The sequence below is a fragment of the Agelaius phoeniceus genome, chromosome 1 (genome assembly GCF_051311805.1).
Source record: "Agelaius phoeniceus isolate bAgePho1 chromosome 1, bAgePho1.hap1, whole genome shotgun sequence".
Classification (NCBI taxonomy): Eukaryota; Metazoa; Chordata; class Aves; order Passeriformes; family Icteridae; genus Agelaius; species Agelaius phoeniceus.
In genome coordinates this window covers 130021938-130046426 of record NC_135265.1, presented here as the reverse complement: position 1 = coordinate 130046426, position 24489 = coordinate 130021938, and the positions used below count along the sequence as shown (strand labels likewise).

Sequence of the window (24489 nt, the reverse complement as noted above, 5' to 3'; positions counted from 1 at the left end):
AGTGTAATGTAATCCTCACCTCAATATTTAAAAATAGCCCAAGGACTGACCTACATAAACTCCAAGCCATCCAGTCTGGCCTGGGTACCCAGTTAGCAGGACATTTCAAATGTGGTGCAGCTGACTCCATGACAATATGGTAGGTTTCTTCTAGGAGAGGTATGCAAAGTGTGCACAGAGAATGACACTTCATATTGGATTAAAGCACCAAAACAACCTGGAGGATGGAAGCACTCACTGTTTACTCTTCAGAGCAGCTACTAAAGGAGCAGGAGCAATGCTTGCACTGTAGTACTATTAAGACATTTGTATGTGCTTGCTTCATTTGGAAGCAGAGGAAAAGCAAGTCCTGACATGGCAGAGGATGGCTGCAGGCAGGGAGGGAGCAGCAGTAAATAGGTCAGTAACCACTGGCCAGACAGTGGCCCTGGGGGCTGGGCAGCCTGCTGGCTCCCAGCAGTGCCTTGCTCAGGCTGCCTGGGCTCCCTGCAGGCAGGGTCCTGCTGCCTGCAGCTTGAGCCCTGTCCTCATGGGAGCTCCTGAAACTGGCTCTTGTCCTCCTGGCTCCCAGCAGGCACAGTGCAGTGCACCCTCGGTGCTGAGCTCCGTCAGCACCAGCCCACCCAAGGACATTAATAGTAAGAAGAACAAGTTTCCTGCTCCTGGGTCCTCACTTTGTGTGTTTGCAGGGTTGAATACCACAGCAGGACCCCATTCTTCTCCCAGGGGGCCTGCAGCCTGCTGTGGAAGTGGGATCAACCACCTCAATCCCACCACATGGATCCAGAGCCCTTGCAGAGAGGATCTAGTGAGGGCAAATGTGCCAGCTGTGTTTGGGGGGAATTTTCTAAAGCACAAACAAACCTTTAAAGAGGTGTTGCATCACCCTGACAGCAAGTGGAGAGGACTGAGCCAGAAGCCAATGCAGGTCTTGATGTCAGCATGAGCACATGGGAACCACAGCACACGGGACACCCTGCATGGGATGCAGCTAGATGTGCTGCACACTTGGTGCATTTTGCATGAACCCTTGAGCTGTATGAAAGAAAACACACACACAGCTCACCAGGGCTGCACACCCACTGCTGAGCCCCCAGCCTGGGCCTCAGGGCCATGTGCTGCCAGGGAGCAGGAAAGCTTGGCTCCTGCCAGGAGATGGTTAGATTTAGATGCAAGGTAAAATCTGTTCTAAAAGAGGCCATTTGAAAATGAACTCATGGAGCACTGTGCAGCTGGGGAGAGGAGGGATGCCTTGCCTGTTGGTGTCAGCAGCAGCAGGCAGCTCTGCAGGCAGCACAACCAAAACTTGCCCTCTAATAGCCTATGTGACAGGAATTTATCAGTCATAGACTGTCCCCTGGGTGCTGGGACCCCAAAGCAAAAGCTGCACCTTGTTTGCAGCCAGATCATTGTGCCCCCTGCTCTGTGCCAGGAGCACACTGGGCCTCTGCTGTGCCATGTCCACAGCTACTGGAGACAGGAGTCACCCAGGATGAGAAGCAGTGCTGCCTAAGGACAGTGCTGGGGCCTTTCTGTTTTTCTGCCCATCTCTCTGGGAATGTTTTACTGACAGAACAAGGATAAGGTTGGTCAATGGTGGCAGAAAAAAAAATTCAGGTAAGAATTTCCATAGCCAAGATAAACACAGGCTTGAGGACATTGGAGTCATTGTGCTGGGAGATGCTGCACACTTAGACTGCCTGAGAACCATGTCCAGTACCCAACTGTTTTGGCAGAAAGCTTCTGTGTCTGAGACTCAGGACAGTATGGTACAGAGAGTGCTTGAGTCTGTACTTCATCTGAGTGAAAAAAACATGGACAAAATATTAAAAGAGCAAAGAGCAGAGGTTCCAAACAACATCAGAAGGAATCAGAGTGAGGGACAAATTTAAAGTAAGAGCATAAAACGTAAGAGCATGTTAGGAGGAAAGCTGGCTTTGGAGCAATGCAAACAGGAAAATAGTGGGCATGGCTACACAAATAGCCTGTCCCAAAACCAGGGAGAGGCACAGGCTTTGGAATATGGCTGACATGCCAAAAGCTTTGGTGGCATTTCCCCCTGCTGATGGTGTGTCATGGCAATACTGGATTCCTCTCGACAAAAACTGGAGTAGAGCCCAAGATTTAGCTCAACTCAGGGACAGGCAGCTGAGATGTAATGGTCTGAAGCACAGTGTGCTGAACAGATGGCCTGATGTGCCTGCTGGTCTGAAAGGCTCATTAGCTTCTACAGAGCATCCTGGGGAAGTCTCACCACAGGGTGTAGGAAGGAGCTCCTGCACCTCCCCTGCCAATGGCAGCAGCAGCTTGAATCCCAGCACATTTTGTATTCTGTAAGGGAAATTTTGTCTTTCAAATCAGAAATAGATGAAATTACCAGTTAAACACTCACATTCTTGCACAACAGGTATCTTCATACAAGAAAGCTTAATTGGTTCTTTGTCTGTAAATCTTGTACATCTTGTAGTGCTCCAAGAAAGCCTCTGGTTTCTCCAGGATTTGAATTTTGGTCCTTAATCTCTTTTCTTCCAGCAATATTGGGTCAGTCCTGGCCCATCATGTTTTGGAGATGTAAGTCTGAGGCTTGGGATCTGTGCAGGAGTGTCTCCTGACAGCACCCAGAGACCTGACTTCATCTGTGCCATCATGGGGGCCGGCTTGGAAGTGAAACATCCCACAGCACCTACCCTTCTCACCCACTTTGCTTCCCCTCAGGGAGACCCAGACTTTCCACTCAAATTCAGGTGCCTTTCTAGGCCTCAGTTTATTCTTTCTGACCTATTAACAGCTTTCTATCCATCAGCCTCTTTGAATTCCAATTAGAGATGAAGTTCAGTTTGCTCCCAATGATTCATGGGGCAAGGCCCATGAGATCTGGCAGAAACAACAGCTCATCACTTACATTTATTATGCCAGAGCAGAGTATGACAAATCACAAGTAGGGAGCTGAGCTGACCTCTAATAATATAACATTTTTAGAATATTCCTTTTATTTTTACAGAAGGAAAGGTAAGTGAATGTGTTTGAAGAGCCCAAGGCTCTGTCCCTTGCTTAGCATTAGCATCAATCTCTCTGACATTATTTGTGCTAGTTTTCTCCTGGGTATAGAGGTTTAACTGGATTTCAGACGTTATCAAGAAGACTTAAAAGGTAAAGGCCAGATATTTTTATGTTCGCTTGCTGGAAAGGTTTTTATTCCATCTCCCTGACTGTGATTATTGATAGACCACTTCTTGCTCCTTGAAAACAGTCTTAAATTCACAACTGCTTACAAAGCCATATAAAAGCAATTTATTGCACATCACTGAACACCCTCAAGAGGCCCGAGGCAGCATTAACATTTTAAAGGAAGTGCTGGTAAATCCTTTTGCACATACCCCACCTGTTCTTTTGTTCCTACACCACATAAATGCTTGCCAGGAGGTGCCCAGCTCCACACAAAGGGCTGAGGACAGAGGGCACATGGTTACAAATCCATCCATGCTGACCACATAAGACTGGGTTCTTCTGACCAGATAAACCTTGGCTCCTGTCACCTCCAGATGGGATAGGGACCCCAGGCTGGGGCAGGTGGCATTCAGAGGACAAGACATTCACACTGCCAAAGAGACTCTCCAGCAGGTTTTAAGACACATTTCAGCTGAAATAAAAGTGACCATCACCAGTGTCATTGACTGGGCAAAGAAATAAACTTAAAATTTCAAATAAAGAAAAATAAAGAACAAAAGCAAGTCACACAGGCTCATGTTTTCCACCAGCCACAGTAATTAATTGTATTTTCCACCAGCAAATGCCACAGTAATTTAAATTCAAAACACCAAGTTAGTTGGGCTTTAAAATCAACAAAGCAGTAGCAAAAGAGTTTCATATGAGCTAATATAGATAGTGCAGATTGAAAGTCACTTGGCACCAGAGAGAAGTAAGGGAATTGCTCAATTTTTGGCCACAGTTCTAAGGGGTTGTAAAAGTTACATAAGCAAATGGATTTGTTACTTTATCAACTGACATTCCTTTTGATCAAACTTTCTCTTCCCCTTTTTTGCTTGTTTATTTTAGGACATTCACTCCTGGTACAGAAGGCCATCAGTCGCTGTTTGTGGACTACTCTTGGCACAGAGAAACTGCAGTTTGGATCTTGGATGCAGGTATATTTAGAGAAAAGAAGCATTCAAAACCATCTGCAGCACAAAATTATTTTCTGTTTAGTTTAGGAGCCTAAAAGGAAATAAAAAATTGTCTTTTCCCTGGGCCACTGCTGCACCTGGCTCCAATTCCTGCTCTGCAGAGAGCCAGATTGCAGCAGGCTGAAGGCAGCTGCCCACGCCGCAGCGACGTGCTTGCTCAGCACACCGAGGGCACCCACGTGTCAGGGAGCACCAGGAACATCCAGGTGGTGCCAGGGAGCACCAGGAATATCCAGGTGGTGTCATGGAGCACCAGGAACATCCAGGTGGTGCCAGGGAGCACCAGGAATATCCAGGTGGTGCCAGGGAGCACCAGGTTCACCACAGCCTCCTCACCACCTCCAGTGTTTGCCCAGAAGCACGGCAGTTTGTCACACTCTGCTCCCAGCTCCGGTCTCCCAGGATTTGAAGATGTCTTGGACAGGGCTGAAATTCTTGGAGAGGCTGTTTCAGCCTCTGCTGAGCACTGAGCCTAGCCAGCTAAAATTATTTTCTCTCCAAAGCTCCACTGCAGGTGCTGGCAGGGCTCTTCCTGCAGCAACATCTCAGTATCACACACAGAGGAAGCTGCAGATTTGGTCCTGGGCCACCTCCTGCCCCAAAAGGACCACTGCTCAGGGAAACCCACCAGGCAACAGCTGACAGTGGGCAAGCCTAGATCAAGTCTCTGTGGCAGGAAAGGCAGAGCTGGGCAAGAAAAGCCCACAGCACGGAATGGGCAAAGTCTTCCTGACTGCAGCCTTGGGTAAGCATCTCTCCTGTATTTGCCATTTAGGAGCATCTACACCAGGTGCTCAGGAGGGTGCTGTGGCTGAGGGGTTGGGCTCTCTCCCACCATCCAAAGCCGACCTTTCCAGGGGTGCAGTGACCAATGCCAGGAGAGAGCAAGCTTGTCCTCCTCACTGCTGCTCCAGCAGCTCTGGCATTTACCTGGGCAGTGCAATCCATGGGCTGGGGAGCGGGCAGGCACAGAGGAATGTCCCAGGCTCTCTCCCTGGGCAGGATGTGGCTGTTCCCCATGCTGCTCACCACTGACCTAGCCCAGCCAGCTCAGATCCCAAGTGCCTGGCACTGGGGCCAGCATGTCCCCACACCAGTTCCTGCTCAAAAAACATAGAATGGTTTGGGGAAGAGGGACCTTTAAGTCCCTCTGGTCCCAACCCTACTGCCATGGATCTGGTTGCTCAGGGCCCTGTCCCACATGGCCTTGAACACTCCCAGTAGTGGAGCATCCACAATGTCTCTGGGCAACCTGTGCTGGGCAGCCTCAGCATCTTCTGGTTCAGCACCAGGAGCTGCAAACTGCAAGTGAAGTGACTGGGCTGTACACTGGGAGAGGGGCAGCCCTTGCTGTGGGGTTGCTCTGGAGGTGCCCACATCCCCACAGGTGGCACCACTTGCTGAACACCTCCTGCTGTGCTGGCTTAGATTTCTTCCAACAGTGCAATGGCAGAGAGAAAGTGTCACTGTGTGAAGATCTGTTTCTATCTTTTGTTAGCACAGACTTTACTACAGAACTAACTTCCTAAAATCAGGTTTCCATATAGTTACTAGTGCCCTTCATACCTCTGGGGGTCAACCATAGCTTAGAAACTTCCTGTGTTCCTTTGTAAACTTTCCTAAAGGCCCTTATTGTATTTATGATCCCCTAAATGCCCTTGGAAACACCAGGAGAATGATAAGAATCGGGCTGGAGGCTTTTTGTCAGCTTTGACTAATGAAAACCCCATTGCATGAAACAAAATGCTGTGTCCATGTCCCAGACACCAAGGTCTTGGGATGGAGGATTTCAAAGTTTATGGCTTCATTTCCAAATCAGTATATTCAGATTCAGAAAAGAGGGGTGGGATTTTTGTTACTTTGATTTGGTTGGTTGGTTTGTTTGTTTTAAAAAAATAAAATCTTAAAGCAGCTACAGGGACTGAAAAATAAACCTCCCATATTTCTCAGTAAAGCAGTATTTTTTTGGCTATTTACTGAGTTACCTGAAGCGCTGCCATCAGCATAGGAACCACTTAGAATTTAATCAGATCAGTCCAATCTGCTGAGAACTGCAATTTGCCTTTCTAATGCCAAAATAAAAATTAATAGAAGCAGGTTTTCTCTGTTTTTCTCCTGAATTGCAAACCGGGCTGTCACATGGCAGCAGAAGGGGAGGGGTGGCCGCCTGCATCGCGGCTCAGTCTCTGGGAGGAGCTCTGGGCTCCGGGGAGCCCGCTCTGAGCAGGACGTGCCAAGGCTGTTCTGTCCCACCACGGTGGCTCCTGGGGACTGACACGCAGGCAGAGGCAGCTCCAGCAAGGATGGGGAGCAAAGCCTTGGCAGCACAGAATGTCTCCTGCTTTGCAGGAATGTTGTGTGTCAGAAAACTCCTCTCGGCCCCTTTTTGCTTAATTTTAGGACTATGTGGAGGAAGGGGAAATAAATTACCTCAGGACAGGAAAAAAGAAAAAAAAAATACAAGACATTGCCAAGATGAAACTCCCAGCTGCAGGTCCTGCAGGTCTTGCCTCAAAGGAGGTTGCAGGTGATGTTACAGGAGCCACAGGTAACAGCTTTCCCAGCTCAGCCACAGCAGAAAAGCTTCCTCTGCTTTTGCTGCTCTCCGCTCCCTTCTTGACAGGCACATTCAGCCCTTCTTCCCCATCATTCTCTGTGCCAGGGACATGCAACATTCCTGTCAAAGGGTCTTAGATCCCTGCTGGAAGAGTTCATGCCCTTGATTTCAAAACTCTGAAAGGGGAAAAAGGAAGAACAGCTACAATAAAAACAGCCCCCAAACAAGTGCTCCCTACGCATCATTCCTGAGTGTGTGACAGGCAGGAGCAGGGATGGGATGGCACTGAGCTGCCACCCTGCAGCACAGCATGGCCTTGGCCTCTGCTGGACATGGACACAGCTGAGCTGAGATCCCTGCAGCAGAGCACTCACCCTGGCCTGGAGCTGAGATCCTGCAGCCCTGGCCTGGAGCTGAGATCCTGCAGCACTCAGCCTGGCCTGGAGCTGGGATCCTGCAGCCCTCACCCTGGCCTGGAGCTGAGATCCTGCAGCCCTCACCCTGGCCTGGAGCTGAGATCCTGCAGCCCTGGCCTGGAGCTGGGATCCTGCAGCCCTCACCCTGGCCTGGAGCTGAGATCCTGCAGCCCTCACCCTGGCCTGGAGCTGAGATCCTGCAGCCCTCACCCTGGCCTGGAGCTGAGATCCTGCAGCCCTGGCCTGGCCTGGAGCTGGGATCCTGCAGCCCTGGCCTGGCCTGGAGCTGGGATCCTGCAGCCCTCACCCTGGCCTGGAGCTGAGATCCTGCAGCCCTGGCCTGGCCTGGAGCTGAGATCCTGCAGCCCTGGCCTGGCCTGGAGCTGAGATCCTGCAGCCCTGGCCTGGCCTGGAGCTGAGATCCTGCAGCCCTGGCCTGGCCTGGAGCTGAGATCCTGCAGCCCTGGCCTGGCCTGGAGCTGGGATCCTGCAGCCAAGATCCTGCAGCCCTGGCCTGGAGCTGGGATCCTGCAGCCCTGGCCTGGCCTGGAGCTGGGATCCTGCAGCCAAGATCCTGCAGCCCTGGCCTGGCCTGGCCCTTGCTGCTCTCTCCCCCCGGGGTCTGACTCAAGGAGAGGAATGCATGAGGAATGCCAATGCACTGCACTTAAGAATGGGAAGAAAACAGCAGAAGGAAAACATTACTTGGGCTTATTTTTTTTTGTGGGAAGCTGAGCTACAACTAAATTTGTCATTTTTACAGCTTTTACGCTTTGCACAATGCTAGGGTAACATATTTTTGAACCCCATGAGCCACAACTCCAAACTATCAGTGTGCCAGGAGACACCCTGCCCTGCCCATACCCTGTGCTCCCTCAGGGACCCATTGCAATTCCCACCCCAGCCTCTCACTCTTCAGTCTTCCTCCAGTCCCTCTCTTCAGGACAGCAAACCTCGTGTGCCACAAGCAGAGCCCTGGCACCCCCAGCAGCTCCCTGTGGCCTCCTGTGGCAGCAGCTCCCTGGCCACAGAGAGAAACAGACAACTTTCCCAGGCATCCCTCTGGGAAAGGCTGTGAGAAGATCAGAGAAAAGAACAAGAAACAATTCTTAACTTACTACACCTGGTATTGTGAACATGTGGAATGTGTTATGGAGATTTGTTTAGCAAAGGGTGGTTTTTTAATTAGCCAATGGTGACAGTATTTTGATTGAAGGACCAATTAGGTCAACCTGTAACAAACTAAGGTATAAAAGCCTGGGTTTCTTAATAAAAAATATTTAAATAAAAATATTCAGCCTTCTATAAAAGCATGGAGTCTATGTAACTTATTACCTGGTCCTGGCCCATTACACTGACAACTTCCTCCTCTGTAGCTCCATTTGCTGCACCACAGTGGCCAGAACAGCTGGGGCTGCTGTGTCCAGCCAGCCCCCACTGCTCACAGCACAGGTGCTGCCCAGTGGAACACACTGTCCAAGTGGTCCTTCTGCAACAGCCCTCCCCTGACTGCTGCCTCCTCCCAGGAGTTCTCCCCCGTTGCTCAAGCCTTGGCATCCCTGTGACATGGTCCCCCTGTTCAGGCAGGTTTGTGAGGCCTTAGAAGACACATGGTGTGTCCTACACAAATGATGTGTCATGTAGGAAAGCTGTACCTTTCAGGGACTTCTCAGCAGGCAGCTGTGCAAGTGCTGGTTCAGAATGAAATGTCAGGAATAAACAATTTTGTACATTCTTACGAAAAAAGAAAAGTGGGTACACACACTCACACAGAGTTCTGTATATGTTTCTCTCTGAAACACAAGGTAGTTCAGTCCTGGCTCTGGTATGCTGGGAAGTACAAAAAGGGAGAGCTTAAAGGAGCTCCACCACAGATTTAAATTTCTTCTTGTGGCCTCAGGATCAGGAGGGTTTTCCTAGATGTACTTAGAAACTGGATGCAAAGGAAATAGCATGGCATAGTGGCATTTCCAAGCCTGGCCAGCCAGGAGGCAAACCAAGGCCAGAGAGCTGGGTAAGCCCAGCTGGCTCCATAGGGGCACGTCCTGGGCTGCCCTGGAAATGCCTTGTCAGAGGGGTGCTCAGTTTAACATGTCAACAGGTCAGGCAGCAAGTACCCAGACCTGGAACACTGGCAGTGGTGCCTGCTCTCTGGGGGATCCAGAAGGGTGCCAGAGCAAGGGGGACTTACAGGAAGAGGTTTTTGCACCAACTACTGTCCTAGCAAAACCCAAAGACTCTTCATCTTGCACAGTGTCAGGTCACATCCAGTAAATTTGTGTGGTTAATTTTGTGGTATCCAGCATAGCCCTGGGGCTTCCCCCATCCTACCTGAGCCACAGAAGCCCATTTCATATCTAAGCAGTTGACACTGCAGAGCTGCATTTGTTTCTGCAAGAGCAAGGTTTGTGCTGAGTATTGTATGGAGCTTGTTGCCATGGGAAATATCAGTGTTTGTCAAAACTTTAAAATCCAACCCAGCGTATCAAAGCATCCCACTTCCACTTGTGCACCCACAAAGCTGGGGACAAATTGCAATGGTGGCAAATCAACTGTGCAGAGGATAGGAAATTAAATTTGTTCAATACACGTTGAAGACAGAAGTAAGTAGGCAGCAACAAGGAAAACAGAAAGGAGAACATCAGTGTGTAAACAAAAAGTACCAGGGAAAAAAACAGGCCTAAAGGCAAAAGGGTTAATTACCAGCAACAATTTATTTTACTTGGGTGACACTTAGAGAGAGCCTTGTGATGTCAAGCCCAGCCCTGAAATGACACTGCAATCGGTACTCAGGGTTGCAAAGTGCCCCTGTAACCCAGGCATTAATTACACTCACAGGGGCACGGCCTCAGCTGTGGTTCCTGGTGCAGGTGGCTGCGGGGCTGGCCCCAAACCTCTGCTCCTCCTGCCTGGTTCTCTCCTCCCCCCCAAGCCCCACACCTGAGGTACCAATACCTCTGTACCAGTTCAGAGGCTCACAATGGGGAGGGCAAAGTGCACCTCCCTCTCCCCAGTCAATCAACACCCAGCAGAGGAAAAAAGAAGGGAAATGGAAACCACCCTTTGCCCTTGAGCCCAAGCAGTGCTTGGCCCTCCTGACTCCTCTCCAACACAGCACAGGCAATCCCCTCTGCCAAGCACAGCCACTGCAGCTGCCAGTAAGACAAGAACCAAAGTTCTCACAGAGTAACCAGAGGCTCAGAGCTCCAGACAGGAAGGTGAGTCCAGGGGAAAGACACCCAGAACCACATACAACCATCCAAATACTGACACGGAGAGGTGTCTCCAGCCTGCGGACACTTCAGGCTGTCTCACCTGGCACTAAACTGGAGCAGCAGATATTGTAACATCTAAAACCTGCTTTGAAGCTGCCAGACCCTGCAAGCCCTGCTCAGCCTCTGTGGAGTAAGGCAGTGCCTTCCCAAGAGCTCCAAACCAACACAGACTGCATGCTGCAACAATGCAAGCAAAAAAAAAAAAAAAAAGTTTATTTACAGCCTATTTGAGCCAACCAACATTAGCAACATGTAGAAATAAAGCAGATCCATTCCTTACTGGGAGTAAGTAATAAAAAATAATTTTTATTGAAGTAATTTAAGAAAACAACATCTTTCAGGTCAATTAAAATTTGCTTTAGGGTTGAAATGGTCTTCAACATAGGCTGAAGTTCTTTCAGGAGGCAGGGTCTATATTTTTTTGACATGATGTGATGAACACAAGACAGCACTGTCATACTGCTGAGGAATTCTCCTCCTCCCCAGCAGCAGCACTGAAAAATTAAATCTGTTAATCCTTTGTTGCAGAGCTTCTATTGATGGTGGTGGTGGTGGTAAAAGCCACTGAAATAGCCTCACAGGAACACATTTTGTCTTGCTACCTACTAACACCAAAAATACTGTAAGTACATCAAATTGGACTCCTCTTTTTGTTCCTTAAAGGCTGTAGCTAACAAGGGCAGCCAACTTTCTTAACTATGGCAAAAAAACCTAACTTTCCCCAGTAAGGCATCACTTTGATTTCTCTTTGGAAACACACTGATCTGGGTGGTTTCTTTAAAGATACAGCAGGTGAGGAGCTGCCACTCAGCTCACACTGCTCACTCACAGACTGCTGCTGCCCATTCAAAGCCTGAAGTGGGTGCAAATAGTACTGACCATATTTTCACTTTGAGTACACTCAGTCAGTCAAGAGACACTGTCACCTAAACACTCTAAGTCCTCCTTCTTCCCCAGATCCTGTGCTTTATGAAACTAGAGCCTAAATAAACTCCTAAAGGTATTAATCTCATTAGGTGTGCAGGTGTCCCACAAACTGGGGCGTGCTGAACATCAGCACCAAGCCATGTCCTGAATCAGAACTGTGGATCACGCTGGATCAAGCCAGCAGCACATAATCCATGTCTAAAGTGATAAAGAAAGCTTGTCACCTTCTGGTCCCCCTGTCCTGTTTAAGCACCTCTTTGACCGTGCCATGACACGGTTTTGTGTCAGGCTTTTGGATTTTGACACAGTGCCAGAAGTAGGGATGATGTGAGCGTAGGCAGGGATGTGAGGACAGAGCTGTGTCAGCCACCAGCCCGACCCGTGCTCAGGACCCCTCTGCACCCAAAGCACGAGGTGTTCCTGCAGCCCAACCCCTTCCCACAGGTACGGATCTTGCTCTGCAAGTGAGACTCTGAGGCTCTCAGATGCTCTTTGCCTCCCAGCAATGGGTCCTTCCCTCCAACCCTGCGCAGCTGTATTCCAGAACAGCTACAACTGTCCAGAATTTAAGTGTCAAAAGGCCAAGGAATGTGTATATTGTACACAAATATCTGCTGTATCAGGAGGCCATGCCACGTTGTGCCCTTGGCATCTGCTCGGGCGGTGCTTGCCGGAGGTGAAGCTCTCGTTGCTTTCCGCTGCCCAGCCTCCTGTCAGGCAGTGCTGTCTCCTGTCTGTGGGATCCCCTGGGCCGGCTTGCACTCGCACTGCTGCCCTTGCCAGCCGTGCCAGCACCACACAATTACTGCCAAAGAGCTCTTTTGATCGGCTTTTCTTCCCGCGGCACCTCCGCATCCCTCCCTGCGGGACGGCGGTGTGAGCTGAGGAGCCGAGCTGCAGGGGCTGAGCTACAGAGAGCTTTCCGCTCGGGCCCGGGGCCTCCCGGCGGAGGAGGAGGAGGAGGAGGACGAGGACGAGGACGAGGACGAGGACGAGGAGGAGGAGGAATCCCCTCCAGCCTCCTCCGCCGCCGCTCCAGCGGAGCGCGACGCCTGCGCGGCCGCGGCGGTGACTCACACGGGGGTACCGGGCGGGGACACACACGGGGGAACCGGGCGGGGACTCACACGGGGGTACCGGGCGGGGATTCACGGGGGTACCGGGAGGTGACACACTGGGGTACCGAGAGGGGATTCACACGGTGGTACTGGGCTGTGACACACGGGGGTACCGAGAGGGGATTCACACGGTGGTACTGGGCTGTGACACACCGGGGTACCGAGCGGTGACGCACGCTTGCCGGGCGCCGCCTCGGCACTCGCAGCCCACGCCTGTGCCGTGGCGCTGGGGAGCCGGGGAGCCCGATGTCCCTTCGCTCCCATGGATGCAGCCCGGCTGCCCGATGTCCCTTCGCTCCCATGGATGCAGCCGGGCTGCCCGATGTCCCTTCGCTCCCATGGATGCAGCGCGGCTGCCCGATGTCCCTCCGCTCCCATGGATGCAGCCGGGCTGCCCGATGTCCCTCCGCTCCCATGGATGCAGCCCGGCTGCCCGATGTCCCTCCGCTCCCATGGATGCAGCCCGGCTGCCCGATGTCCCTCCGCTCCCATGGATACAGCCCGGCTGCCCGGCCGTGCCCCTCGGGGCAGACTGCGGAGCTCTCCCGCGGTAGGCGGCGGCTCTGCGGAGCGCCTCGCTCCCTGCCGCGCCAATGAATCCTCTCGGAAAATCCGTGTGCGCCCTGGCAGCGCTTGCCCTCCCTCCCTCCCTCCCTCCCGAGAGCTTTGCCGTCTGGCGCCTGGGAATAGGCTGTCCCACAAGAGAAGTTGGAGTCACCGTCCAGATCTAACTGCATCTAGAATATATTTCCTTTCTTTCTTTTACATTTTATAAATAGTCCAGCCTTCCTACAGCTTTTTTCCTGGCCTGGTGACTCATCATCGACTCATCATACTTGTTGCTTCACTTAAATAGGGCATTGAAAAGTCCCTTGCTTAAATGGGGGAAAAAAAATTCCCCAGCTGCAGATTACCAACTGACCACTTCATACTGAAAGACCTGAAGTAATTCCTGCTGTCCCATGGCTGGGAGGCTCATGCTGAGATGAATCAGTGCGAGGCAGAGCAATGCTATCTAGGCCAGCCAGTCTGTAAGTGCTCCTCCTTTCTGCCTGCCCTGCTTCCCTCTGGGTACCTCCAGACAGTAACAATTTCTTTCTTTCCCTTAGCTCAATGACTGGTGTTTTTGACTCGTGTACTGCATTGAGAATTTCGCAGGGATGCCACAGTTTTCCCTTTATTTCAAAAAATTGAATGACTCTCTTGCCAGCAGCTTCCTAGCAAAAGGACGTGGAGGTTTCACACCACCCTCCTGAGCAGCCACCAGCTTTGCTGGCAGCCTGGGAAGCTCCTGGGACACCTCAGCTGCAGCCAGGTGAGGAGGTGAGGACCCAAAGACACTAACTAACATCTCCCAGGCTTCAGGAGAAGAAGAGCCCCCAGTTTTGGATGGCTGCCAAGCTGGGCTGGGGGTTTGGTGGGTGCCAGTGCTGGAAGGGAAGGTGAGCCCATGAGTCAGGGCCAGTGAGGGATGCAGCCAGCAGCATCAATGAGAGGTTCAAGCTGCTCCAGTGCCCCCAGCAAGGCTGCCGTGCCACAGGGCTGCTTCTGGTTTCCCATGCCCCAAGCCCTGCTCTGGGCTGCAGAAGCTGATGAAGAACCAGGAGCAGAGTGGTGCCACAAGGTGGGGTGACAGGGTGACTGTCACCTGCAGGTGGAAGGAATGTGGCACCAGTGGGAAACCCAATTCTCTGTGGTGGGAGTTCCTGGTAAGGTGCCCCACAGCCCAAGAGTGGGGGGAGTCCCTCTTGCCAGGACTGCATTCAGCCACTTGCAGGTAGGAACAGGTGCTCTCATCTCCAGGAAGGCAGGAATCCTGACATCTCAGAGCACCTGCATGGCACTGTGAGGGCAGGTCATGATGGAGAGAAGAAAAGGAAGTAAAACCACTTATGCTCAACCAAGAGCATTAGAGGCAACTACTCCCTAAACCTGCATAGCAACCAGATGCCAGCAGCAGCACAACACACTCAGCTGCAAACAGGGGAATCCCTTTGGTTTTCCTAGCCCTCACTTCTGCTTTTGCAGCCCCTACTGCCTCAGTCAGGATTACCTGAGGAATACTGATTACAGCTGATCAAGAGTTCTGTCTTCATTGAGCTGATTGCACAGCTTCTTTGAAGATGGCTGCTCTGCCCTCTTGTCATGCTGTGCCTCCCAAATGCCTTTTTATTTAGCAGCTGCTCCTCTGCTGTGCAGCGACTGGTGATGTTACATCACGGCTGATGGGTGCTCAGGGGACTTGCTTTGTTCGCTGGATGGGAGTTTCATTCACGTTTTGATAACCCTGCATTTTAGGCCATTAAGGTACTCTCTGTATCCTGTTTTTCTTTCATTCCAGGCAGGCTGCATGCAATACTCTCTGATTTAGGGGAGGTGAGGGTTGCTCTTTCCAAGTGACTGCCAGGCAATTAAGCACTAAAGGCTCTGTTTCACAAGCAGAAGGGTTTTAACTGCCTGAGGTTGTTGCTCACAACAAGAACCCCATACCAGTTTCCTGGCTATCCCTGAGAAGATCCCAGCCTTCACCATTAAACAAAGACAATTGTATGGAATTCAGCCCGGATGGCAATAAAGAGAAGTTTGTGAAGGCTTTTGTTATTTTCTTTGGTTTTTTTTTTTTAAAGGTAGACTTGACAAATGTCAAATCCTCTTGCATGTGTTGGAAGCAGTCAGGAGATGAGGTGGGCAGAGAGGAGATTCTGTCCTAGCTATTCAAAGCCACTTAAGTTTTGCTAAGGATCTGGGGAATACTTAGCTAAGGCAGGGTGTGCTTGTGCCTCTCCACAGCTGTTAGTGCACAGGCAGTCCCCACCACAGCTGTGTACATTTTTTTAGGAAGTTGTTGCCATGCAAGTACCTTGACATCTACCAAAACCTCCTGAGTAGTTGAAATGAAGTCATGGTAACAGCAGAATTTTTTTTCCCTCAGACAACTATGACTTTCAGAGTAGGCTACATAGTAAAGTATGAATTTTCATCAAAACTGTGTTATCCTAAAAAAGCTTCTGAATTATTTAATGCATTTTATATGATGATTACTATATCACAGCACAGGAAGTGAGTTGGCAAGTTTATCTCCTGTCTTTTCATTAATATAATGAGATAGCTAAGGATGTGTTTTGCTCTTGTTCTCTTACTGCCAAAGTATCACATTTTCTTTTGGGCACAACAGAAAGCATTCCAGATCCTCATATTCCTACACATGGAAGCTCTGTGTGACATGTTAAATTACATTGTAAGACCCAAACCCAATTGTTCTAGCTGAATATTACTCCCCCTGACCACATGTTCCAGGAGAAGCAAAGTTTCTCTGCAGAAAATATGCAATACAGAACTAAAAGCTTGAGCCCATAATGCACATATTCATTCATCATTTCTCTTGACCTGATTTTGTGCTCCAGCTTTTCTAACAGATTGTTTCCTTGGTTATCCAAGTTTGTTGCCAAAGCAGACAAATGAATCATCCATTTACAGTAAAAGTGGGGAGCTGCCAAGGGAATACCTGATGTCGCTGCATGTGGCATGCAAGTCTCAGGCCAGCTGATGATCGAGTCCTTCCTCTCAGCTCTCTGGGCACAAGCCCCATCTGCACTATGGCACCCACCCTGGCACAGAGGCTGAAGACAGCCTGTGCCAGGGTTACAGGACTGGTTGGTTAAGGGTGTCTCGAAATAGTGCTGCCGAATGGTAAAGCTCAGGAGGAAAAGCCTCAGAGAGCCACACTCACCAGGAAAGAAGGGTAGACAGGCTGCCCTGGTTCCTGTCTCAGCTGCATTTGGGGGTCCAGACACGCTGACCCAGCTCAGGACCCTTCTTCTTTTGAAATACATATTAGTTCACTCATAGAGCATCTAAGTCTCCCACAAATACTCCTGCTGTAATGGAAATCATTCTTTTCCAAACCACAAGGAAAAATGTCTGCTATTTCCAGCCTTCTCTCCATCCTCTCTGGAGACTGAAATCTCTGAACACTCACAGAGTACTTAGGGTGTATGCAGGGTACCCTGGCACTGCAGTTCCCTACTGCTGATCCGTTTGGGTGGGATAAGCAGACCTCAAGCCCCCTAACCTATCCTGCTGATGCCAGTCCTGTGACTGGAATGAGCTGCCTGTGCTACACCCAGGGCAGGCAGGCACCCTCAGCCTCCCTCTCCTGCTCTTCCCCAGTGCTAAGGGAGGGACACTGAGCGTGGGGTGGTATTGCTTTGCTTTGGACACAGGGGCTAAAAGCTCCCTCCTTTCCCAGGACAGTTTGTTGTGACACCCCCACTGCTCTTCCCTACTGCAATCTGAGACACAGAATGTGTCTCACTCCAGCTCCTGTAATCCATGTCAGCCCTGCAGCATCAACTTTTCTGTGTGTGCCTCACTCCAGAGTGCAGTGCTAAGCTGCAAGCTGGAGGTTTTATCCATCCTTCCAAAATCTACCAAGAATGTATGCTATCTCTTGGATCCCTTTGGATTAACTCCCCAGAGCCACGTGTCTGCACAGCAAATGAGAGTCGTGGCCACCCTGGCAAGGCCTGCCACAGCCAGTGCCAGCCAGTGTTGGCATCCAAGTACTAATTGTGGGCGTTGCTGGGAGCATCTTGGTTTGTATTTCTGTTTGGCTTCATCACTGAACCCAAACAGGAGGAAAAAATACGAGGTGTGCCTTTGTTTTACATACAGGAATAAGGAGGTTCTAATTATTCACAGCAATCTGTAGAAAATTCATAAAAATCAATCTTCCTACTATGCAGCCAAATTTGATTGCACAATAAAGTTAGCATTGAAAAGGTGTCTAATAATGCCCTTTCAACTACATTTTTCAGGTTAGCCTTGGATTAAACCCCAAAATAGCTGATGTAATTTCCAGCTGGCTTTCACGGTTAAGCTTTAAAAATGGCATGAGGTAAATTCACAACTATGATTCTGTCTTCAGCTGGAACCAGCCAGAAGTGCACTTCTTGCTGTTAAGTTCTGTATTTAGAGGGAGAAGCTGTATTTTATTTAGCTCACAGCATGCCAGGAACAAGCTTCCCTCGGCAGCCTCCCAGCAGTGCAGCCAGTGGGTGGTCCCAGGGCACAGCCCCTGCATACCTCCAGAGTGCGTTGCTGCTCAAAAAGCACCAGCAGCTGCTTTTCCTTCAGAAAACACAGGCAGTGGAGATCACGGCATGGAAACCCACTTTCTTCCTCTGTTGTTGCATGGCAGCAGGAGAGTGCTTGCCTGGAAAGTCAGATTTAAGTTCAGCTCCATGCTTAGAGAGAGGGGCTTCAAAGCGCACTGCATGCGCTGCTGAGGAGGGACAGTGACATTGCACGGGCACAGTACCAGTGGGGAGGTGGCACCTTCTGTATGCTCTTCTTCTGCAGGCCTGCAGCAGAAAATGGCACTCAAGGATCAGCATGACAGGAGAGCTGGTGAGGGGACCTTGTTCCTAGTCCAGTGGCTACTTGCAAATATGGAAAGGTTTCAGACCTAAGAGCTGTTAAAATATTTTATCTCATGGCCATGAAATGAGAAATACCATGAAGCAAGATGGTGGAATGGGACTCAAATCTCCCATTTCTGAGGAAGGAGCCTCTCTTTTGCATTGGGCTATGATGGCATATCCCACCTGGAACGAGAAGGGCAATGACTCAGAGGCTCCCTACGCAGGGCCCTGTGCCACACAGGATAAGGTAAGGAGTGCCCCAAACCCACAGCAGGGAAGGGCACTGAGTCAGCATCCGTGCCTTTATGAAATGTGGGGATCCCTGCGTGCAGGGATCTGAGCAGGAGGCGGAAGAGCCCACACGAGCGGTGCCAATGGCCAGCACTGGCACACAGGGCAGCAGCCAGAGAAGCCAGACTGCCCAGCCTCTGCCCTGAGAACCCCAATTCCCTGCTCTCCTCCTGGCAGGGGATTCCTGCAGCAACACCTGCAATAGGGCAGGCAAACCCCCAGCCTGGAGCCCATCTCGGTGCCAGCACCTCATGCCCAGTGGCCCTGGGGAGGGCCACAAGAGACCCAGATCCCACACTGTGGGGTGGCAGCCACCACCTCTGCCCGACAGCCCGGCCATCAGGAACACGAGCAGGTTCCTTCCTGGGGAAGGCAGTGCAATCACCAACGTCAAGGAAATACTTTTCAACAGAGTCATAATGGCCCACAGAGGCATGATTAGCTTGGGTGCTGAAGAAAAGCAGGGGGATGAAAAGCTGGGACAAAGAACCCCAAATCAATCCAAAAGAGATGCACAGTAGTGAGCACAGACTTGAAACTCCATTCCTATGGGCTTTATAGTGCTTTAAAAATATTGAAAAATTAAGAGATAGTGTTCCATTGGTCAGGACAATTTTATTTTGAGGTTATTTTCCTTGCAAAGGGATAAGTTCCACTATGAATTAAAAAAAAAGGTCAACATTACAGAAAATTGGTTTATTGTAAACAAAGTATAAAGTACAACATAAGAAATGTGCAAATCTTTAAAGTAGTCACAAAAAGCAGATCTAATACACTATTTTCAAACCATTCACTTTCTGATATGTGTCCTCAACATAATATGATAAAATACAAATAGTGAAAATCGATGCATTGTCACAAAAGCTGGTTTAAATTCTAGGCCCGTGTCTTTACTGCCTTGTTTTCCTCTTTGAATCACAACTTTCTAATTTAATACAATATATAATATATCCCTTTCAATTTTAGCATAAACTGCCTTTCAAAGAATAACACAATCAAGAAGCCTAAGATTCTTGGTTTTCCTCTTTAATCAACCAGAGTAGTTTACAGCTACCAAGTTTGTCTTCAAGGTGCCCATTACCCGCTCATGACAAGCGCAGTGAGAAGGTGGAAAGGAAACCATAAGCAACACAAAAGCAGAAGCATCATGCGATGCCCAGCTATAACCAGCTGTAACAATCACAAAGCTTGCCAAAGCAGCTGGGAAAACATTACAAAGCTAATAACGATTCGGAAATGTTCCTGCCCTTTGGCTGCCCATGCACTGCCCCTGCACGCCCATCCCAAGCCCCTCTGGACACAGCAGTGTAAAGCTGGGTGTGTAAACCACCCCATGCAGAAGGAGATGTCCAAAATCTCCAGGAGTATGGCACCAAATCATCGATTACGATGGGGCTGGAGAACAGTTAGGAGAAAAAGACTCCTACCAAGCAAAGGTGGCAGAAGTAGCAAAACAGATTTAGATTATCTTACGCAGGTGGGTCCTGGGCTTTCAAGCCTGTGCCTGAACATTGCCGCTGTCCTTATCTGCGCCTACTGAAGATGGACAACTGACAGCTAAAACTGGAGTTGGTCTCAGGCATGAGCAGCAAACCCTCAGAAACACTTGCATGGGACTGGATCTAGAGCATACACAAGTGATTTGCAAAATTCAAAACTGGCACAATGTGGCTGCTCGGCTCTAGAGCCTTCCCTTTCTTTCTCTCCTCACCAGTGCAAAAGACACCCGCTATTCCAGTCAGCCACTGGTTCTCCCAGCAGCATTTTTTCTGACTGAGCGCAGGCTGCCTTTGCCTCTCTGTACTGCTGGCAGCAGCCAGTGCAGGAGAACCACAGACCGGGAGAAAAAGCCTTTTTTCAGCCAGCCCATCCCAGCAACAACAGTTAATTCCACCGTCTTCAGATCAAGTCCTTTCACTGGGCGGTCGCAGAGGCTGGTGGCACGGCTACATCACTGAGCTTGCTCACTTCCATCTGCCAGTTGGGTAATTTCTTTGCTGACAAGTGGCGACGCGCGTGCTTCGTGAGGTGGTCGCTGCGCATGAAGCGCCGCTCGCACATCGGGCAGGCAAACTTCTTCTCCCCGGTGTGCGTCCTGCGGTGCCGAGACAGTTCATCAGAGCGGGCAAACCTCCTCTCGCAGCCTTTCCAGCTGCAACTGAACGGCTTCTCTCCTGGAAGGGAAGAAAGTACAAAGGGAAAAACGCAGTGAGTACTGAGCAATAAACACCGCTGCCTAAACTGGCAGGATTTCACTTAATTGGCAGGAAAGTTTCTATTAAGGCAGCTGAACCAAAAATCTAAGTAAGCAAGCATTATACACACAAAATGTGGAAAATTGTTTATATACTAATATTTAAACATGCAGACTCACTATCTCCAAGGCTAAGTAGTATGGGTAAGGGTTAAAGGATTAAAAAGGGTTAAAGGTTAAAAATTCTCCGGAACCAAATTGTTTGAAATGCTCTTCACATCTCAAGACAGCTGATTTTAACACTCAGCTCCGTGTAAACTGCGGATAATGATGACTCAGCACGCCCAAAACTCCCCTCTGAAGCGCAGCCTGCAGTGGTGCTTTATGTAACTGAGCCCCAGAAGTGCACTGTGAGCCTCTGTGAAAATACATGGAACTCTTTCTGCTACTGCAGTTAAGGGCTGAGCCTGGAGAAGTTACTCTAGAATAACCAAGGCAGGAATAGTTTGGAGTGGATTCTCACATCCTCTCATAAAACTATATCCAAGTTTCACCCATTCTGGCAAAGGCATTCCTGAGGAAAAGCCTACTGAGGCATCTTTAACGCTGGAAAGCATGCTCCACGTTGGGCAAGGCCTTGCTTCCACAGATGCATTACTGAACACCTTCTGACCCAAAGCGAGTCCAGCACAAACAAAGTGCTGAGTCAACTTCCCCTCGGGGAGACTTCCCGTCAGAGATTAGGCAGCATTATAATGCACGCTGGCAAAAAGAGTGTTTCATCGCTGGCCCACCATTTGTTCAATAAACAGACCCAGAAATCACTACAACTGTAACAAGGTGTACACACAACCACAGTTTCCTACATTAGATTTTAGCACGCAGCAGCAGTAACCAACCTGTGTGTGTTCTGACGTGAGCCTTCAAATGGGAGCTCTTGAAGTACGTTTTCCCACATCCTGGGTAGCCACAAATGTGACTTCTTATTCTTGAAGAATCAGCCTGAGGAGTGGTTTTTGCTGTAGAAGGTACAAAGCCAGGAGCGGGGGCAATGGGAGAGAGTCTCGTGCCATTTGGACTAACAATGGGAGCCTTTGTGCCCTGCACAACTGGCTGGGGCACAACAAACATGACAGCACCCTTGGGAACCTGGGTGCCCATGAAGACCATGGGCTGACAGAGGGCAGGCTGCTGGCTCGGCGCGGCGCTGGGCACCACGGCCGTCACCACATTGTTGTTCGTGGGCAGTGGGACCATCTGGCAAATCACTGGCACAGGGGGGGCCCCGCTGCCTTGGGCAGGGGACAGCGGTGCTGCCCCCGCTGGCTGCTCTGCTGGCTCAGGGACAGACTCCTCCTTGCTCACCGAGGACTTTGTCAAGGGCACGGGACCAGCAGCTGGCTCTGCAGTTCTTCCCTCTGCCTCGGACAGTTCGCTGGCCTCAGCAGTGGCTGCACTCGGTGCCTCGGCAGAGCACACGGAGGGCTCCTCCTTGGCCTTCTGCTTCCTGTTTGCTTCCCTCCGAGCACTGTCCTGGTATTGGAGCACACTGGCTGCTCTCACAGGGCAGGTTTTGTGGTCACAGAGCTGGGCATCAGCCGTGTGGCGGATAACACTTGTCACTCGAGCTTTCAGAGGCCTGGCTGCTGGAGACCTCTCTGCTTCTCTGCGAGGTGTGGCCAGAGGAGGCTTGGCAGCCTCGGGCAGCGCCTTGCCGAGAGGATGGATCGCCTGCGACATCTCCAAGTCAGAAGGGCTGTAGGGAGGGGTCAGGCACTGTGAAGGAGAAAGAGACACAGTAAGTGGGGGATGCTAACAGGACATCACCACGTTAATTGTTAAAAACAAGCACACACACACACAAATTGGAAAACTTACAAATGCTGGTATGGCATTGAAGTCTGCTGCTCCAGGAAGCAAAGCCTCGTCACTTTCTTCTGACATGTCAGATGCAGGAGTTATAGGTCTCATTTCTGCATGTTTCTTGATGTCTGATTTCCAGTTGCAACTCATAGAAATAAGGGCTTCTACAGCCTCATAATCGCTTTTTTCAGGCGTATTGTTCCAGAAATACTTCATATCTCTCTGTTTTTCAGTCATCATCTCCATTTCTTACTCCTGTTTTGGTTAGACAAAAAAAGAGAAACTTTAAACCTGATGCTAAGTTTGAGTATTTTGCAGCTGCCTGTAAGAAGGCATTGGTAAAAACAAACGGGGCAACATGTACAAGGTAAATCCATTTCGTGTACCTGTATTTTCCTGCCTTCCTTATTTATGTAATATTTTTCTGAAGTTGTTAGCAAGGAAATATGACCATCAGATGAAAATTATATAATTACTTGAGACAAAAGAACTACTCTGGATCTTAAGTATGTTAAAGTTATTCCACATTGCAAGAGCTGTGTCTGAGAACTTAAGAAAAATCTTCACACCCCCCCAAAAAAGTAAATCAGAGCTTCCTCCACCATCCCACCCTCTTTCTATTTTTGCTTTGGAAACACACAGCCCTCAGGATTGTGCTTATTTTGGCACATGAGAAAGAACCGCATTGGGGCTGATTCACATTTTCTTCGAAAGGTATTAACAACAAAAAATGTTCTAGAAAATACTCAAAGGATCTCTCTCACACACACGTACATGCAAGGGAAATCACTTGCTTGGAGAACCGAGACACACGTACAGATACACACGTCCGCACCCCCGCTCTGTATATTCCCTGCCCGGCCCTCACGCAGGGCTTTGGGCGGGGCTCAGGCGCGGGCCCCACCCCCGGCTGTTGGGCGCGCGCCACCCTCACCTCAGCGCACCCCGCCGGCCGCCCCCGCCCTCCCCGCCCCCGCCCTCCCCTATTGGTTCCCCCGGAGCCGCGCCGGACGCCCATTGGTCCGCACCGAGCAGGGCGCGGCCCGGGGCGGGGCACCTGAACAAAGCGTGATCGGGCGCCGCCGCGCGCCGACCTTTCCCCCAGTTCCCCCGCGCGGCGCCCCCGCCTCCGGCGCGCGGCGGCGGCCGGCTGTGAGGGCGGGCGGGGGAAGGAGCCCGGGCGGGAGGAGCCGTCACCGCGGGCGGGGGCCGGGCTGGGGTCAGCGCCGCCACACCCGACGCCTCCCGCCGCGGGGGAAGGGAACCGAAACGAAGCGGCGACCCTGCGGGAAGCGGGTTACGGGGGTGACGGCCGGCTCTTCCCGCAGAGCCGCCCCGCTTCCCTGCCGCCGCGCCGCCCCGCTTCCCTGCCGCCGCGCCGCCCACCCCGCGTGGTGCTGGGATCCCCCCGGCTTTCTCCTCCTCCGTCACCGCTGCCACCCGGTACATGCAGCCGCCGAGGCCAGCGCCCGCACCTGGTCGGGAACGCAGGCACAAGAGGCTGCACGGCGCCGGACCGGCGCTGCCAACAGGTTCTCGGCGGTTTCTGTCCTTCCCGCGGCTTCCCTCGCCGGCTTGCCCCGCGGAGGGCTCTCCACGCGGGTGGCGCTCCTACAGCCCACCCCAGCAGCTCCAGTCCCACACCGCGACTCAGCCCCTCCAGCCGCTGCCCCAGCCCGACCTCCCGCCCGCCGTTCCTCCTATCGGGGGGTACCTCCCGCACATGCCCCAGGGATCCCCATGCCGCACCACCCCCGGGGACTCCCTCCGTCCCAGCCGCCCGGACCCCCGGGATGCCCGGTTCGCTCACCGGAGGAGCCAAACCCGCCCCGAGGTGCCGCCGCCGCTCTCCCGGTTTTCCTCTTTTTGTTCGCCGCTCCCCACTCGGGCGGCGGCGCCCCCGGGCCCGCGCGCGGGGGGGTGGGCGGGGCCCCGGCCGCCCGCCGGCCAATCGCCGGCAAAGGTGTGTGGGGCGGTAGCCAATGGGCGCCGGGCTGCCGCGCGTGATCGGCGGCCGCGCGGCGGCGTGGCCGGAGTGTCAGCGCGGCGTGTCCCCGCCGGCGGCTGAGTCAGGGCGGCCGCCCCCGCCCCCCCTGCCGTGCCCTTCCCTCCCCTCCCCGGCATCCGTGTGGGAGCGGCGGGGGCGGCCCGGCGCTTCCTCCTGCATGAGGTCACACGGCGGCGGGGGAGGGAGCAGCCTCCCCGGTGCGGCCCCCGCTCCCCGCAGGGCTGAGGTGAAGC

At 51.5% G+C, this 24489-nt stretch overlaps 1 protein-coding gene across 3 annotated transcripts; it reads right to left on the bottom strand.

Moving 5' to 3' along the window:
- Nucleotides 1–18872: 18872 nt before the first annotated feature.
- Nucleotides 18873–24255, bottom strand: KLF10 (KLF transcription factor 10). Of its 3 annotated transcripts, XM_077187349.1 has the most exons (5): nucleotides 24059–24255; nucleotides 23724–23859; nucleotides 22264–22503; nucleotides 21285–22161; nucleotides 18873–20365 (listed from the first exon to the last, which is right to left on the bottom strand). In XM_077187349.1, the coding sequence occupies exons 3-5, from the start codon at nucleotides 22492–22494 to the stop codon at nucleotides 20106–20108; spliced, it is 1368 nt and encodes a 455-aa protein (XP_077043464.1). In that variant the 5' UTR covers nucleotides 22495–22503; nucleotides 23724–23859; nucleotides 24059–24255; the 3' UTR covers nucleotides 18873–20105. The 3 variants fall into 3 exon arrangements, with proteins under 3 accessions (XP_077043464.1, XP_054491982.2, XP_077043468.1); XM_054636007.2 differs by lacking the exon at nucleotides 23724–23859 and having other exon boundaries at nucleotides 24059–24253; XM_077187353.1 differs by lacking the exons at nucleotides 23724–23859; nucleotides 24059–24255 and adding an exon at nucleotides 23023–23044.
- Nucleotides 24256–24489: the final 234 nt, after the last annotated feature.

Excerpts from the sequence above, each read along its gene's own strand:
- KLF10 (XM_077187349.1), bottom strand. The coding sequence starts at position 22,494 with ATGGAGATGATGACTGAAAAACAGAGAGATATGAAGTATTTCTGGAAC. Across the intron at positions 22,162-22,263 it reads TCAATGCCATACCAGCATTT|TGCCTGACCCCTCCCTACAG; the intron begins GTAAGTTTTCCA and ends TCTCCTTCACAG. Across the intron at positions 20,366-21,284 it reads TCACGTCAGAACACACACAG|GAGAGAAGCCGTTCAGTTGC; the intron begins GTTGGTTACTGC and ends CTTCCCTTCCAG.